At 49.0% G+C, this 17,364-nt stretch overlaps 2 protein-coding genes across 2 annotated transcripts in view; one reads left to right on the plus strand and one right to left on the minus strand.

The window, feature by feature from the left end:
- Window positions 1–5,197: 5,197 nt before the first annotated feature.
- Window positions 5,198–12,275, minus strand: AIRIM (AFG2 interacting ribosome maturation factor). The gene is made up of 5 exons (XM_006158581.3): window positions 11,963–12,275; window positions 11,508–11,785; window positions 9,533–9,712; window positions 6,072–6,190; window positions 5,198–5,925 (listed from the first exon to the last, which is right to left on the minus strand). Exons 2-5 carry the CDS (start codon window positions 11,780–11,782, stop codon window positions 5,888–5,890), a joined length of 612 nt encoding a protein of 203 aa, XP_006158643.1. The 5' UTR covers window positions 11,783–11,785; window positions 11,963–12,275; the 3' UTR covers window positions 5,198–5,887.
- Window positions 12,276–12,427: 152 nt separating this feature from the next.
- The window catches only part of CDCA8 (cell division cycle associated 8), an 18,288-nt gene continuing 13,351 nt past the window's right edge, over window positions 12,428–17,364 (plus strand). The window contains exons 1-4 of the mRNA XM_006158583.3: window positions 12,428–12,552; window positions 12,706–12,831; window positions 12,956–13,084; window positions 14,510–14,550. Coding sequence (XP_006158645.1) covers window positions 12,732–12,831; window positions 12,956–13,084; window positions 14,510–14,550 — 270 coding nt within the window. The 5' untranslated portion in view covers window positions 12,428–12,552; window positions 12,706–12,731. The remainder of the gene's footprint in view (window positions 12,553–12,705; window positions 12,832–12,955; window positions 13,085–14,509; window positions 14,551–17,364) is intronic.

Below are 17,364 nucleotides of genomic sequence, written 5' to 3' on the forward strand. Positions count from 1 at the left end.
CCCATCCACAAATTATTACCACCCCAAACAGCACGGAGGGTTCAGGGAGAGCCCTGAGGACTAGCTGGGTGCTGTTCTCAACCACACAAGATGCGGAAGAGGAGCACAGAGGCGTCAGGAAGACTCCTTTCTTTGTCGGAGAAGGGCAATCTTGTGGCTACTCTGTCCAACAATCCCTCTCTGTGCTGCGTCTTTTTCTCAGGATTAAGGCTGCTTTGTTTTTTCTTTTTTTAAAGAAGAAAAATTCTTGGACCAGCAGATGGTGTAATGGTTACGTCGCTGGACTCCCACATGGTCAACTGCAGTGCATGTCCTGGACCCAGAGGCTTAAACTCATGCCAGGCGCATGTGCGTGAGTGCCCAAACTCCTGAGAGGAAAACAGAGAAGAGGGGATTGCAGCATGACCATACTCTCGGGGGGGGTGGTGGTGGTGGTGGTGATTTCTCAATTTCTGTCTCGCCTCTCCCTCTCTCCAGCAAGTGCACATGCCCTATAGCAAATGTGCCCTCGCTGGAGAGAGATAGAGGGGGGATGGTGAGGAGCCACCCCAAGTGAAGATGGCCATGCTGCAACCACTTCTCTTCCATTCTCTTCTTGGGATTTGGGGGACACACACACACGCCCAGTGTTTCTTGTGGGATCCTGCACCTTGTCCTCCACACCCAAGGCTGCCCCAAGGGCTGTTTCTTACAGAAGGACCCTGCAGCAGATGCGGGCTGCCTTGTGAGGGATGCAGATGTCTAGCTTCTCCCCTACACTGGACTGCAATCTCCAGGCCTGAGGCCGTCATACGCTCAGCCAGGGACCAGTCTCAGAAAAACGATTTTCCTCTGTACTGAGCAGAAACCAAGAAAGAGCCTTCCAGGAATAGTGGGGAGGAGGGAGCGTGCCTGGAAGGGGTAACCCCATCGTTTCTTAAGCGGGACTGGCTTTTTCTCCCAGGCCCTGGCACAAAGGGCAGGAAGCCCTGGGATGCACTCCAACCCCCTTGGCTATGGGATCCTGAGGGAGGGTAACTGGCAAGGTTGCAGCTGTCCTGGAAGAGGCTTGGGAACTTCACGTGCCACTGCCAAGCCCAACGGGGCAGTTCTGCTCTGGAGGAACAAGACCTCTATGGGTCATGGATGAGTTCAGGACACCTAAGTCCTGCTACACCTAAGTAGGTGGCAGGTCTGCGTTTGGATTCTGTGACAGAGAAGGAGCAGACATGGGGGAGACTCACTAAAACCAAGGAAGCCCTGGTGCGAAGTCTGGCAATGCCACTGATGAGCTTCAGACGCTTGGAAAACTCCCTCTGCGCTAGTTCCCTCGTTCACCCTAACGAAGGCAGTACTCGCTCCAATGCTTGCTGACGGTTACTGGAGAGCGTGCAGCAGAGGTTCGCACTTGGGAGGACTTCACTCCCGTACGTGTTCATGAACCTATTCAATACCAAAAGCCCTCATGGATCTCCTCCCACTTACACCCTGTAGGACATACGGTCGTCTCTCTTATGCAGATGAGGAAACTGAGACTTCGGGAGTCACTTGTCCATGACCACATGCTAGTTAGTGGCTGAGCTGAGACTCAAACCCAGGTCTGGTGACCTGCTATTCAGCACCTCCCAAGTCGGTATCAACACGTGCTCGATCCCCATGCCCTTGAGCCTGCCCCTCCACCCTCGTGCAGGAAAAAGGCATCCTACACAGCCCAGAGCGTGAGCAGCCTGGGGTGTCGCCTGGTTTCTCTCACACACTGGTCAGCCCTGGGAGTCATCAAGAAGCCTGAGCTCCCCTGGGCAGGCAGGAGTCCTCTCTTTAGAGCCCAGGCATCCCATGGACCTGGCACAATCCTTACTGTGTCTGAGAGAAGAATCTTAAGGTCAGTTTCTAAATGTGGATGGAGTGGGGGGAGACCTGCATAGTGGTGAAGGTCTAGACTCCCACAATGCTGACTGTGGCTTGAGTCCTGGACACGGTGCCTTGAAAATCATGTCAGGCACCCATGTGTGTGTAGGTGTGCATGCATGCATGCCCAAAATCCCTAGAGAAGACTAGAGGAAAGGAGGAGGGGTTATGGCATCGCCATCCCCTGGGGGGTGATTTTTCACTTTCCCTCTCACGGTCTCTGTTTCTCCCTCTCTGGCGAGTGCATGTGCCCTACAGCAAAAACAATAAATAAGTACATACATAAGGAAGGAAATTAGTAAGTAAGTAAACAAACAAACAAGTAGCTATGCATGGGGTAGGGACAGTAGAGGGAAACCAGAATTCCCCTGTTCCAACAGACTCTGAGTCTCACACACATTAACCAAAAATTGACCTAAAATAAGCTCACATCTCAGTTCATGTGGGCCTGGGATCCGAACACAGCTCAGGGCGTTGCTTTGGGTCAGGCCCTCATGAGGGTGTAGTCACGCTGTCAGGTGGGGCTGTGGACCCACCTGGAGCCTCAGCTGGGGGAGGGAGGGTCTGCGCCTTGGCTCACTCCCCTGGTCACCAGCAGGCGTTGTCTCTCAGAAGAGCCTCCACGCAGGGCTGCCCTGCAGCTTACCTCTTCCAGGATGAGTGACCCACGAAAGTGGGAGACGGCACACGAGATGGAAGCTGCAGTCCTTTCTGTAACTTCCTTGCAGGTGCCATCCACCCTTCTGTGGTATTTGAATTGTTAGAAGTTCTGGAAGTCCAGCCCACACTGAAGAGAGGGGAGCATAAAAGTGCATGAATCCCAGAGGGACCACCCGGGGCTGTCTTAGAGGATCCTCCCTACCACACTCATACAGGCAGAGAACAGTGCCAGGAAGATAGGCTGGAAACATTCAGCACCGGTCACCTCCAGGGGAGGGAGCTGGGGACGTGGGGGCGGGGGAAATTTTTCACTGAAAATGCTTTTACATTTTTTACTACATGAATGTAACACTTATTCAAAAAAACAAACCAAATTTATTTTAAATTAAAAAAATATAAATTCGACATTTTAATAGCAGAAGACAAGCTAAGAAAGCACAAGATAAAAATAATTAGTCTTAAATATCAATAGATCCGAATGCCTCTAGTACTTCCAAAACTGAACTAGTCCCACCTGTTGTAAAAATGCGTCATGACGTTCCCGACAACCCAAGAATACATAACCATTGCTAAGTACTATATACATATTTGGTTCTGATTTAGTCGTGACTTATTTCAACAAGGGAGGGTTAAAAAATTCTTTCTCTCTCACTCACACACACACACACACACACACACACACACACACACACACAAAGTGACTTTCATCTGTGGAACAAGTAACAAATCCTTAAAGCAGGTTTCAGGCCCTTCGCAACATGGCTCCAGCCCCCGGCCCCCCATCTCTGAGCTGAGGCCACTTGCTTACTGAGCTGTTATTATTTGCCAGTTCCGGGGTAAAAGCCTGGCTTCCGGTCGTGTTAGCTTCCATTCTCTCTCAAACTCTGCCTTTGCCTGGTGTGCCCCATGTGTGGGATGCCCTGTCCCCTCCCCTAAGGCCTGACTCAGATGTCACTGTCACCACGTAGCGTTCCCACGGACAGGCAGCTACCATCTCCCTTCTCCCACGGCAGCGTTCCCTCAATGACAAGCCTCTTCTTAGCATATTACAACGGAAACCTGTAGCAACTCGACTCTGGTCCCTGGACATCAGCCTCAATATCACCTGGGACCTCCTTACACAGGAAGAATCTTGGGCCCCGCCTCAGACCTACAGAATCAGAATCTAAATGTTTGAAAACCACGGATTTAAACCTTTCTCTGGTCTGACTATAAACCTTTCTAGGTCTTCCTGTCATCTCTGCCCCCAGGACCTCTTGTAAGACTTGATACTCAGAGGACTTTGGAGTTAAGTCTTATTTATAATAATTACATATATGATAGACTTCTGAAACTCGCCAGGGCCAGTCAGTGGACGGTGGTTAAGGCAGTGGGATCGCACATGGCCAACAGTGCAGTCTGAGTCTTAGACACAGTGGCTTGAAAAAATATGCTAGGCACATGTGCATGCATGCCCAAAATCCCAGGAGGAGAATGCTGGAGAGAGGATGCTTTCTCACTTCCTCGCTCTCTCCCCAGTGGTGGATAACAAACTTGAAACAAACATGCCATATAACAAACTTGAAAACAAAAAACAAAAATCTCCTAGAAGCATAAAAGCAATATTAACAATAATTACCTGCTAGGTGACAATGGTGCATTTCTATGTAATATCTCAATTCTTTACAGCAGAATTTACTACCATGATAGGTAAAAAAAAAAAAATACACATCTGTAATACATGCAAAATGTAAAATAAGGCATAAAATGTAACGTATAATACATTCACAAAAAGGAAAAAATGCAAGCTAACCAAGTTTTTAAAAATTTAACAGTATATATTGATGTTACTTTTTAAAAAGGTGTGAATAGACACTGAAAAGATATAATACATATAGCATACATATGCATAGCATACACACACACACACACACACACACACACACACACACTATATGCATATAATATAAATATCCCTCATGGAGCTTGTTTTATATTGTTCTGCATTTAAAATTTTTCCTACAGTTTTCCTACAGTTTTTAAAAATGCATACATTGCTTTGTAGTAAGGGGAAAGAAAACAAGAAAAATAGCTATACTTTTTTTTAGGTCCCTTTACATATCCAATGGTCAAGATTTCTACAACCAGGACCAGTAGTAGCATAATAACTATGTCACTGGACTCCCATGTAGTTGACCGCGGTTCGAGTCCTGGATCCGGTGGCTTAAACTCACGCCGGGCATGTATGCATGCATGCATGCTCAAGATCCGGAGAGGAGAATAGGGAAGGGACTGAGGCATGGCCATACCCCCAGGGGGTGATTTCTCGCTTTCTGTCTCTTTCTCTGTCTCTCTGGCGAGCGCACACAGCCTATAGCAGGGCGCACACCACCTAAAAAAAAAAACCCACAAAAAAAAAAAAAAAAAAAAAAAGAAAGAAAGATTTCTACAACCTGCGATGCTGCAAGGACTGGAAGCACCCAGGCCACGGCACACAGGAGGGTGCTGGCCTTGGAGACACAGCCCTTGATGCCGGGCTCGGGGCTGGCGTCGTCCCACCTGTGCAGCTACTCCACACTCAGAGGACATGGCCCCACAGCCCTGTCACGGCGGGGCCGGGGTGGGGTGGGTGGTGTCTCCCATCTCCAGTCCCTTTCTCTCAGCTGTCACAGCTGCAGAGCGCTCTCCAAGACAAAGCGTTCAGGACCTTCGTGCTGCACCACCTCCCCCTGGTGGCGGACTCCAGAAATGGAAACTGGCCTGACAGTGAGGAGCTCCCATCCCTGGGAAAGTCATGAGGTATTTTTCCATTTCTATGCAAAAACGCATCATGACTTTTCCAATGACCCAATACATAGCCAAAAACCCTTAAGGGAGTTTTCCATCAATATTACCCTTAGTTTTTAAATCATCAAAACTCTTTTTCATCAAGGAGTCTGATATTGACACAAATATAAAGCCAAGACCCAGTGTCAACCAGACACCTTCTCGGGTGGTGTCAAGAGCAGCTGCCGCTCTTTCCTCCATCCTCTCCTTCCCTGCCACCTGGGGACTGAGGGCTGACAGGAGACACCGAGTTCTTCAGCACAGCCTTGTCTGCTTTCTCTCAGCCTCCACCGCTTCCCTGAGCCCCAGGAGAGGGCAAACGGCAGCCTGCGTGCTCTGCCATGGCCTGGCGTGGAGAAGACCCAGGATCAGAGGTTCTGGCACCAGTCCTCCCAAGACCCAGTCCTCAGGTTCTAAGCACTGCCAGTGCAAACGTGTCATGCTGCAGTCTTGACATCCCTTTGAAGATCCCAGGGTGCAGCAATGCCAGTCTTCGGCAGTGGTGCCCTGGTCTGCAGGTAAGCACACAGCTTCCTCACTCTCCCAGGAAGAAGGACACGCTCAACAGGACATCTGGAACGGAGAGAGACAAAACTGGGGCGTACCATCTCTCCAGAGAGCTCAGGACATCAGACAGCCACACGAACGTGTGGGCACAGAAAGGCCACCTCTAACGCCTCCGAAGAGGTGGGCTGCAGGGAAGGCGAGAAGAAACGTACCTTGTACGAGGTCTTGGTGCTCATCTTCTGAAATCCGGTCCCAGGCCTTGGGCAAAGCTTGGATGTTTGCCAAGTCTCCCCACTGGACCGAGGAGAGGAGGTACTTTCTCTTCAGGTACCTTTCTGGAAGTTAAGGACTGCTCAGAAAGGAAATGAAATGAAGGAGAATGATACCCTGGCAAGAGCTCCAGGGAGCCAGAGAAGTGAAAATGCAGCTACCGGTAACTGTACAGGGCAGCCAGGCCTCACCTACACTCAAATACCTCCTGAGCATCTCCTCGTTCACACGGCGTAGGCTACAGGCAGAGAGGAGCAAAACAGCCCCTTGAATCTGGGCACTCACCACGGTGAGGACAAAACCAGAAACTGAAAAAAATCAAGTGCCATGGAAGAGAAAACACAGCGATGTTCAAAGGATAGTAGGAACCTTCCTGCTGGTAGGAAACCCAGCAAAGGCACGGGAGCGGGGAAGCACAGGGTGGCTTCAAGGCAAGGCCAGCGTTAGGTCTGGCTGGCGTGGAAGTCACATGTACAGCAGGAGGAAAGGGAAAGGTGGCTGTAAGGGGGACTCGGCCAGAGCACAGAGCGCTGAGGGCAGGGCAGGATTCGAACTAGGTCTGACCGGCACAGAAGCAACCGGCAGCTCCTGCCAAGTGACGTGAACAGAACTAGACCTCCTGAAGATAAATGGATTTGAGGTCAATTACTCGAGAGATCTTGGACAGAGAAGATAGAGACAGAGAACCTGTCAAGAGACTACATGTGGGCCAGATTGTGGTGCTGCAATAAAACACGATGCTCTGCGAGGCTGGCCCACGAGCGGAGGTTCCAGGCTCACGCCCACAGACCTCCCTCCCTAGGTATAGCAGGCACACATGCACCTAGGATCCAGGCTGGATCACAGCGTCAAGACCCTGTTGGAAGTCTTGCTCACTCACGGAATGAACAGATGAATGACTAAATAAACATGTAACCTTTTTTTTTAGTAACTTTCCTCTTTTCAATTTTTTATTTATTTTTTAAGGTTTTTGCCATAGAGTGCGTAAACTCATTGAGAGACACAGAGAGAGACAATGGGATAGTGAGAAATCACGCTCTGGGGGGGATGATCCTGCTGCAATCCCTTCTCCTCCATTCTCCTGGAATTTTCGGCATGCACGCGTACCCAGCATGATGTTCATGCCACCAGGTCTGGGACTTGAACCATGGCCAGCCATGTGAGAGCCCAGCACCTTAATCACCTGGCCCTGATATATAACTTCTTAAAATATATATATTTATTATTATTTAATCTTACCAGAGAGAGACAGAGAGAGGGAAAGTGAGAAAGCAAGCCACCAGGTCTGGGACTCAACCATGGATGGCTACGTGGGAGTCCCGAGCTCCAACCACCACACCACCTGCTGGTCCCCCAGTACATAACTTTTAAAAGGTGAGAGTACATGTGGTTAAGTGTTTAAATGAGGTAAGAAACTTCGGAATGGCAGAGGGATAAAGAGCTGGGGGAATATAATAAAGGCCCGACGAGTGACTGTGCAACACTGTAGCACGTGGTGAGTGCTCAGCGAAACGCTAGCTGTAACGACCACACCTTCTGCCATGCTGCTGCTGCTGGTCCTGCTGCTACTGCAACTTAAAAATTAAATAGAGGGAACCAGCAGCTAGCGTAATGGCTATGTTGCTGGACTCCCACGTAGTCGACCGTGGTTCGCGTCCCGGACCCGGTGGCTTAAAACTCACGCCGGGCGCATGTGCGTGCGTGCCCAAGATCCCGACAGAATGGAGAAGGGATTGCGGCGTGACCATCCCCCCGGGGGTGATTTCTCGCTTTCTGTCTCTATGTCTCTCTCTGTCTGGTGAGCGCACGCGCCCTATAGCAAAAAACCTCTCAAAATAAATAAATAAATAAAATTAAAATTAAATAGAAAGTAGAGAGGAAAAGAGGGGGGGAAGATGACCCTTGTGTTTCTAGGTGGGGTGACTAAACGATTCTACGACTGAAGAAAAAGGGAGTTCAACTTGAGGGTTAGAGGGAGGAGTTTAAACCAGAGTTTAAGGGTCCATGAGAGATCCAGCTGGAGGCACCTGCAGGATATGCAACCTCAAGACTAGCGCCGGCAATGAAGGCCGGGGGTCAGTTCTTCATAAGGAAGCAAAAACTTCATCTAGGGGGCAGGTGCAGGTACCAGCCCGGCAAGATCAGATAGAAAATGCCAGAACTTCAATTCACTCATCTTTCTGCTTTCATCCTTGCCCCTCGACCTCAAGTTTTCCTCACAACATAGCCCCATTATGCTCTTGAAAACAAAGGTCCTGGGCTAACAGGTGATGTGGTTAAGGCGCTGGATCCCACATGGCTAACTGTGTGGTTCTAGTCCTGGACTCGGTGGCCTGAAAAACATGCCAGGCTTGTGTCTGTGTGTGCACCAAATCCCAGGAGGAGAGCGGAGAAGAGACTGTGGCATGGGCATCCCCATGGAGGGTGATTTTTTACTCTCCATCTCTCTGGTAACCACACATACCCCATGGCAAAAAACCTAACAAACAAACATAGGTCCTACCATGTTACTCCTGTTCTCAAAACCTAACGACAGCTTTCGCTCCCTCAGAGTAAAAGCCCAACTCCTTTCAAAGGTCCTCGGGGTCCTACAAGGTTCAGCTCCCGGTCTTGCTCATTTTATGTCCTCCAGGCTCCCTGTCACACCCTGCTTGAGTCATGCACGCTTCCTTGCCATTTCCCAAATACACCAGACATTTCTCACCTCAGGGCCTTTGCATATGCTTCCTTCTGCCGGAACATCCACCTGGCTCCCTCCTCCACCTTCTCAGGGCTCCATTCAAATGGGATTTCCCAGGGAAGCCTGCCCTGGCCACCCTATTTAAATCTCAACTCACTCCCACACCTCACTGTCCCTGCTTTATTTTTCTCCATAGCACTCAACAGCATCTGACAGTGTATATATTTCCTGTTTTTTGTGTTTGTTCTTTTTATTTTTATTTTTTGAATTTTTAAAAATTTATGTTTGCTGAAAGAGACAGAGAGAGGGAGGGAAAGTGAGAAAAACACCCACGAGGGAACATGGTCATGACACAATCCTCCTCCATCTCTTCCTCCTTTCAGGATTTTGGCCGCATATGCACACATGTCTGGCATGTGTGTCAAGCCACCAATCTGGGACTCAGCCCACAATCCATATGTGGGACACAGCCACCTTGTTATCAGGCCACGGCTGGACTTAGTTTTCTCTTGTTTTGATGCCTTATCCCCTAGAACCCAGTACAGTGCCTGGCAGGTGGCAGAAAATCATTTGAGGAAATACTGTACAAAGAATGCAGGGGAAACCAAGCGTAGGAACAAAGAGAACTGCCCTAAACTACTACTTTCTAATCTTAAGATAAATGAAATAAAAAAGACCTTTCGGGACAGTCCTGGACACTAGGTGACGCTGCACAAAGGATGCGAATTCCTGTAGTGTGTCTCAATGTCTTGCAGCCATTCCAGCATGTCGGCCACAGAAGGACTTGCGGCGGAAGGCTGCAGGACGGTATCAATGCCGACTGAGTCTGCGTGCTGCTCGTAGACCTGAAACACACGCTCCACGTGGCTGCTGACCGTGTCGCGCACCTGGAGGAGGGTGGCTCTGTGGGAACAGCCTGATGTGAGGTAATGGCAGGAGAAGGGTCTAAGGCAGGTCTTGCCACTTGGCACTACTGAGGCTTTGGACCAGATGCTTCTCTGTGGTGGAGGGCTGCCCCATGCCGGCCCAGTATTCTGATCATTTTTATTGCTGAATATAACATGGCACGGACCACGTCATGTCTTTCCATCCATCTGGACTGATCCCACCTTTTGGCTATTATGAATAGTGCCAAGAATTTCCAGAGTTTTCAAACAGCTTCAGCCAAGAAGCTGACCTATGTAGAAACTGTGCTGAGGATCATACGGGAGGCTACCATCCCTCACCAAAGCCCCCTTGATCCAGAGGGAGAGAGCGAGCTGCGAGCCAATCTCATGGCTTACCAGCCCCGAGCTCCAGCCATTCTATTCTCCATGCAGTTCTACTCACACCCATGCATACTCTTGTTTTTTTTGGAGAGGTTTTTCTATATGGTGGGTGCTCTCACCAGAAAGACAGAGAGAGAGAGACAGAAAGCAAGAAATCACCCTCCAGGGGGATGGCCACATCACAATCCCTTCTCCTCCATCCTCCTCTAAGGATCTTGGGCATGCATGCACGCGTGCCTGGCGAGAGTTTAAGCAACCAGGTCCAGGACTCCATCGGCGGCTGACTATATGGGAGTCCAGCAACGTAGCCATAACGCCATCTACTGGTCCCTCCCATGCATACTCTTGACCTCACTTACACCTGTTTATCCTTCAGGTTTTTGACATCACCTCCTTCCAGAAGCTTCCTTCATCTTACAAGCTGTGCTTATCACTACTTTGAAACACACCATAACATGATGGTGAAATTTTTTTGGTCAGGGTCAAGGAAAGGTTACAGGTGCCCTAACTCTGTCCTCAATAATCTCTAACTCTGAGATGAAGGATCTAAAAACAGGCATAAATCAGAGCTTGGAATCATGCCACTCGTGGGCACAGGGACAACAACCTACATGGACTCCAGGGTACAGGAGAACCAAGTGGTGATGAAGCGCTCTGGCTTTGGTGCTGGGCACACTTCACTTAGAATCCCAGCTCTATCTATTGGCAGTGTGACGTGGGCAATCTGCTTGAGCCTGTTTCCTTGCCAGCAAAATGGAATTGAGTGAGTGAATGAAGTCACAAAGGTGTTAAAAGGACTTCATGAAGTAATATCCTGGGACCAGCAGATGGTGTAATGGTTACAATGGTGGACACTCACGTAGTTAATCATGTTCTAGTCCTGGACCCGGTGGCTTAAAACTCACACTGGAAATGTGTGTGCGTGTGCCCAAGATCCCATGAGAATGGAGGAGAAGGAACTGTGGCATGGCCATCCCCCCGGGGGTGTGATTTCTCACTTTCTGACTCTGTCTCTCCTGTGAGCGCATGCTCCCTTATAGCAAAAATCTCTCTCTCTAAAAAAAAAAAAAAAAAAAAAGTACTATCATTAGCTCTGGCACCTGCTCAGCTTACAACATAGTTCCTTGCCATTACCTCTTATCCGCTCAGAAAACCAGCATAGAGAAGGGCCGATAAGTTTCTCCACTCCTTTTCTGCTCTGCTTTTGTAACTTTACTAAGTCCTTCCCTGCCGGGCCAGCCACTGACAACACAAGTGCCAGAAAACAGCTTTCGGACAGTGGTATCACTGCCATGGTGGGAAGGAGGACAGCCCTCCATATGCTATGCTGTCAAGTAGGAGGAAAACATCCCCTCACTGATCTTAGCTACGGATAACACACCCAGTTTTTATACTCTTCCGCCCAGAAAGAGCGCCATGAAGCCTCTTACAGCCTCTCCCCTAACTTGTCCAGGATGGTGTCACCAGCCACCAGCTGCTTGCGCCTCAGCCGCTCCTGCAAGTCTGGAAAGGCTAGAAGGGATGGCACATCCTCGAATCGCAGATTCTGCGCGGCCTGCAGCTGCTCCGCCAGGTTGGCGAGCGAGGCCAGGAGGGGCTGGCAGTCCCGCACCGTGCGCTGCCACAGGCCCTGCTGCTCCGCCACCACCGGGAAGCATTTCTTCAGGGCCTCCTGCACCGTTAACAGAGGCCCGTCTTGGGACATCTTCTGTGGATTAAAAAATATAAGGAAAAAAAAAGGGGCGAGGGAACAGCGTGAGATGCCAATCAGTAGAGGGAGCACTACTGGGGGGGGGGGGTGCAGTCATTTTGGATCCCGTGGGAGGTCACGCTCTGGGCCTTCACGTCCCTACGGCAGGTGACCCTGCGCGAGGTGGCGTCTTACCTTCAGAAGGGGGTCTCTGAAGGAAGGCCCTTGGCTTCCCACCTCAGGAAGGGTTTCCTGGCTATCACTCCAAGGAGGTTCCGGACAAAGCAGCTTTCCGCTTCCGACTCCGTATTCACCGGGCCCAAGCCTTGTCTACCTTCCGACCCATGCTTCGGAGCCGTAATCTTGCCCACCCCTACCCCACTGAGACTGCGGGTCACGATTCCTAAACTAGCAGGAAGACAGCGCCTACTCAACCGAAGAACAAGAACGCTAACCACGCACCCTCGGTCTCTACGCAAGCGCAAAAGCCACTGCCCAAAGCACCGTCTCCGGCTCGCGCGTCTGAGTCGCGATAATATGGCGTCAAGCCGTAATGACTTCTGGGAACTGTGGTCCTACATGTGGATTGGCTGCCCGATTGGGAAGCTTCTTTGTGATTGGACGCTGTGGGCCTGTCCTAAGACGGCAACTTCTCATTCGTTAGCCTGTGGCAGTTGAGTTTGAATTTAGTGGCGGCGGGTGCTTGTCCGAGTAGGCGAAGATCCGCTCCGGCTCAGCTGGCCCGGCGAGGTTTTTTTTCTCGGCCCCTGTTTCGGGACGCACAGGTACGTACCCCACCACTTCTTTATACAAAGGACCCGAAAGAGGGGTGCCCTTACCAATTCCGATGAGTCCTGACCTGCTCCTTCCGCCCCTCCCGGGCCCTTGCTTTCCCTCTCCCTGTCTCCGCCTCTGACTCCCTGTGGCTCTGTCCTCAGTCCCCCGCAGCCTCCTCCGAAGCGCCATGGCTCCGGCTAGGAAGCGCGGCAGTCGGGTAGCTAAGACCACCAACTCGTTACGGAGCCAGAAGATCGCCTCCTTTCTTAAAGACTTCGACCGTGAAGGTAAGGGGCGGAGCCCGGGCTGTCCAGGGATCGCCGGTTGCTGGAGGGTTGAGGTGCATACAGCACGAATTCCAGGCCCCATTTACCTGCCAAGTGACCCATGTCCCCCCTGGCTCTCTTGCAGTACAAATTCGATCCAAGCAAATTCAGTCAGATGGGCAGAACCTCCTCAAGGAGATAGATAACCTATATAACATCGAGATCCTGCGGCTCCCCAAAGCGCTGCGCGAGATGAACTGGCTCGACTACTTCGGTAAGGGCTGCTAGAGTTTCCCCAGGCAGCCTGAAGCCCCTCTGCACTTAACAGGACAGCCTTGAGAAGGGACTCGCTGAAATGTCACCTTCTTAGTAAGGTCTTCCATGACTACTACTACTATAGAAAATTGCAGCCCTGGAGCCGGCAAGTAGCGTGGTGGTTAGAGCTGAGCTCCCAAATGACTAACCACAGTTCAAATCCCGGACTTGGCGACTTGCCTTCTCACTTTTTCTCTCTCTCTCTTTCTCTTTGTCTGTGTATGTGTCACTCTGGTCAAATTGAAAAATAATGATAATAAGTAAATAAATAAGAAAATTGCAGCCCTGCTGCTTCTCCTGACTCCCTATATCACCTCACCTCCCAGCATTATTTTTTCCTCAAAGAACTTATTACCTACCTTGGTAATAAGCACACCTTTTCTCTAAAGGACCAGATAGCAAATATTTTAGACTTGGTGTTTAGCCAGAGTGTTCCCTGTGGCCCTTATTATATACCATTATATTAACAGTTCCAAAACAATTGTAATGAATGGGCATGGATGTATTTAAATAAAACCTTACTTATGGACACAATTGAAGTATGAATTTCACCTAATTTTCACATCATGAAATATTCTTCGAGTCAATGAATGACTTGGCTTGTTATCAGAGCTCAGATGGGCTCAGCCTAACCAGCTGTTTCTGTATAGCTGCCTGTTCTTTTAAAACCACGCAGATCAACTCGTTAAGGACATCAGTGTTTTCCTGGCCAGAGGGAAATGCCGGCCTAATTACCCAGTACATAGCCTCTGTAGATAGAAATGCATGTTCTGCTCATATAGGAGATGTTTAGCTATCCTCTTCATCTGCCCATTTAACTACTAACATGTTCATTCCATCCTACAGATCCTCACTGAACATGTGTCAGTTTAGGTAATAAACGTGCTAAAGATGCTTTGAGGAATAAAATACACCTTGTACCTGTCCTGTGGAACTCACAGGTGTGTGGAACAGGGTCATAAATTTTTTTACATACATGATTATGTAATTAAAAGTATAAATCCTATAAAAGAGAAGGAATAGAGAAGTGACACGCATAGTGCTTCCTAAGCCAGATAGGAGTTATTCCAAATATTTTCATTTTATTCACATAACAAGCTAATTAATTATTAAACTATCCCTGTTTTGGTGATGATAAAAAACACCGAAAGATTGCTGACTTTGCTCAAGGTCTCATAAATTGGTGGTGGAGTCTATTTGAACCCCACTACTCTAGGTCAGGAGGGGGAGAGCCAAGCTTGGAGAATGAGTCGATTAGACTGAGGGTCCTGAATGTTGGACCAAGGCTTAATCTGGTTCAGTTCTAGGAAAAGAACTGGTCGTGTTATATAAGATGATTTATCATTAAAATCTGATAGTAACTAAATAAAATGTTCTTTTAAAGCCCTCGGAGGAAACAAGCAGGCCCTGGAAGAGGCAGCAACTGTAAGTGAACAATCCTTATTTCTTTTTTTAACTTTTTAAAATTATTTTATTTAACTTTATTTTTTAACTTGACCAGAGGGGGACAGAGTGAAAGAGAGGGAGGAGGAAAGTGAGAAAGCAAGCCACCAGGTCCGGGACTCAAACCGCAGTCAACCATGTGGGAGTCCAACGCCCTTAACCACCACCACCTGCCAGCCGCCCCTCATCCCTTTTTTTTTTGCGGGGGGGGAGGTTTTTGCTATAGGGCATGTGCACTCGCCAGAAAGACAGAGAGAGACAGAAAGTGAGAAATCACCCCCCAGGGGGATGGCCACGCCGCAATCCCTTCTCCTCCATTATCCTCTCGGGATCTTGGACACGCATGCACATGTGCCTGGCGTTAGTTTAAGCCACTGGGTCCAGGATTCGAACCGCAGTCAGCTACATGGGAGTCCTGGGACATAGTCATTATGCTAACTGCTAGTCCCACCCCTCATCCTATTTTTATTTAGTTTATTTTTTTCCTTTGAGAGGCTTTTGCTATAAGGCATGTGCTTCACCAGAAAGACAGAGAGATAGAAAGTGAGAAATCACACCCCCACCGGGGGGATGGCCACACCGCAATCCCTTCTCCTTCATTCTCCTCTTGGGATCTTGGGCACACACTCTCATGTGCCTGGCATGGATTTAAGCCACCAGGTCTGGGACCAGAACCACGGTCAACTACATGGGAGTCCAGCGACATAGCCATTACGCAAACTGCTGGTCCCATCCCCCATCCCATTTTTAAACCATTCGTTTTACATTAGTCCAGTTACAAAATCTAACTAATGAGTGCTTACTGTAGAAGAGGTTCCAGAAACAGATATTACCTCTCATGTCAACTGAGCCCTAAAAAGGGAGGAAGATCAACTTTCAGCAGGTTCCTTACAGCTCTTTGCCCTGAACTCTATAAAAGTAGAAAGCCTCAAGCCCAAGATCTTTTAAGTACCTGGGTCATTACTATGACCTGGCCTGTTAGGTGACAAAGAAAAGGGGGGGATTTCCATGTCATTCTGGAGAACAAGTGCTCTTGCTCAGGACTCTCAGAAGTCCCCCACCCCTAGGACTGGAGGCAGTAAGATGAGGAGACACAACGAGTTTAGATCTGCACTAGACGGTATAGTATGGAGCTATTAAAGGAATTAAAATTAGCAAAATTAAAGATTTCCTCAGACACACTAGCCACATGTCAAATGCTTGATACCCACACCTGACTCCTGGCTCTGTGTTGGACAGCACAGAAATAGAGCATTCCTACCCTTCTAGAAAGTGCCACTGGGCCTTGCTGGGAACTAGTCTACGAACAGGCTTCACAGAGTCCCTTGGTGCTGTATATCATATGTCAACAATGTGTGTATGTACAGACATGTAAGTATGTTTCTGGGGAGAAAGTTTATTGAGCCTTGATCAGATTCACAAAGTGTGAACCCAAAATTCTACATCCCTCAGTCAGTCCGTCAGAATCATTTGTCATCTGAGATCAGAGGGATGTGACTACAGAGGGTACGCAGTAGCCCTGAACGGTGGCTCTCCACCAGCCTCAGAAGTGAAATGTAACTAAGAGCTTCTCTTTCAGCTAGGAAAAAAATCGAGTTTGGGGGTGAGTTGTAGGGCAAGGGTAGGATTAACCGAAACTTTAAATCGAGAGCTAGTAGAACGCTCTTAGTCCGTGTTTTCACTGTGTGTTCCCGTGACTCACTTCATTCACACCCTACACACACCCAGACCTAATGTTTGCAGACACCGCGTCAGGTGAGCTGTGCTCGTTAGCTAGCACATCCTCCTCTCGAATCATTCAGACATAGACAACTGCAAATCAGAGCTTTCGGTCAGAGATCCGCTGTTGTCACGCCAGCCGAGTAAATTCTAGCCTTCACTAATATGATGTAAAACCAGGGGAGAGGCCCAGAGTGCAGCAGTGAAATGCAGTGCTCTGTGAGGCAATCCCATACGAGAAGGTTCCCAGTTCAAGTCTGGAGACCTCTCTGAGTATTCCAGGCTTCTACATGCCCTTGACCCAGGACTGGCTGAACGCTGGGAGTGGATCACAACTTTAGGACCCTCTTGGGTGTACTTCTACTCTGTCTCTCTGTCTCTTTGTCTCTCTCACTCATGGAATGGATTAATAAGCTTTTTAAAAATAATAATAATAAATGAAATAAAGCCCAGGGAAGGGATGATGCTTTGTTACAAAAGCTCTTAATTGGGAGGTATGTTGGGGATTCACGAGACCACCAGTCGGGATTCCCTAGGAGGCCCCTCAGGGCCTAGCATGCAGTCACAGTGGTGGTGGTGATTTATCACAGTGAAAGTGTACAAAGTGTACAGAGCAAAATTAGCAAAGGGGACAAGGGCAAGGCCAGAGTCCAGAGGAAACTAAGCTTCCAAGAGTCCATCGTCAATGGAGTCACATAGGCTGTGCTCGGTACACCACGTGTGGAACATTGTCCACCAAAAAGCTTATTTGATGCTCAACGCCCGGGGTTTTTTCTGGGACAGGTCACATAGGTATCTTCTACCTAGCACATTCCAAAATTCCAGACTTCCGGAAAGAAAGCAGGTGTTTGGCATAAACCATATTGTTTGCACAAAGCTGAGGTACAGCGAGGCATTCTTTTCTGGGATGATGGAAACCTCCTTGAAATCCAGATTCTCAGATGTCAGCTAAAGGCCAGCCTTACAGTCTCAGGCCTGCCATGTTGACTCCCTGACAATGGGTGATACGTAGCCTGCCCCCACTGATGACTTTATAGGTTCCCAGGTGTTACCAGAGGTGGCCGGAAGTTGGCAGGA

Source organism: Tupaia chinensis, unplaced genomic scaffold, assembly GCF_000334495.1.
Source record: "Tupaia chinensis unplaced genomic scaffold, TupChi_1.0 Scaffold000604_1, whole genome shotgun sequence".
NCBI classification, from domain to species: Eukaryota; Metazoa; Chordata; class Mammalia; order Scandentia; family Tupaiidae; genus Tupaia; species Tupaia belangeri.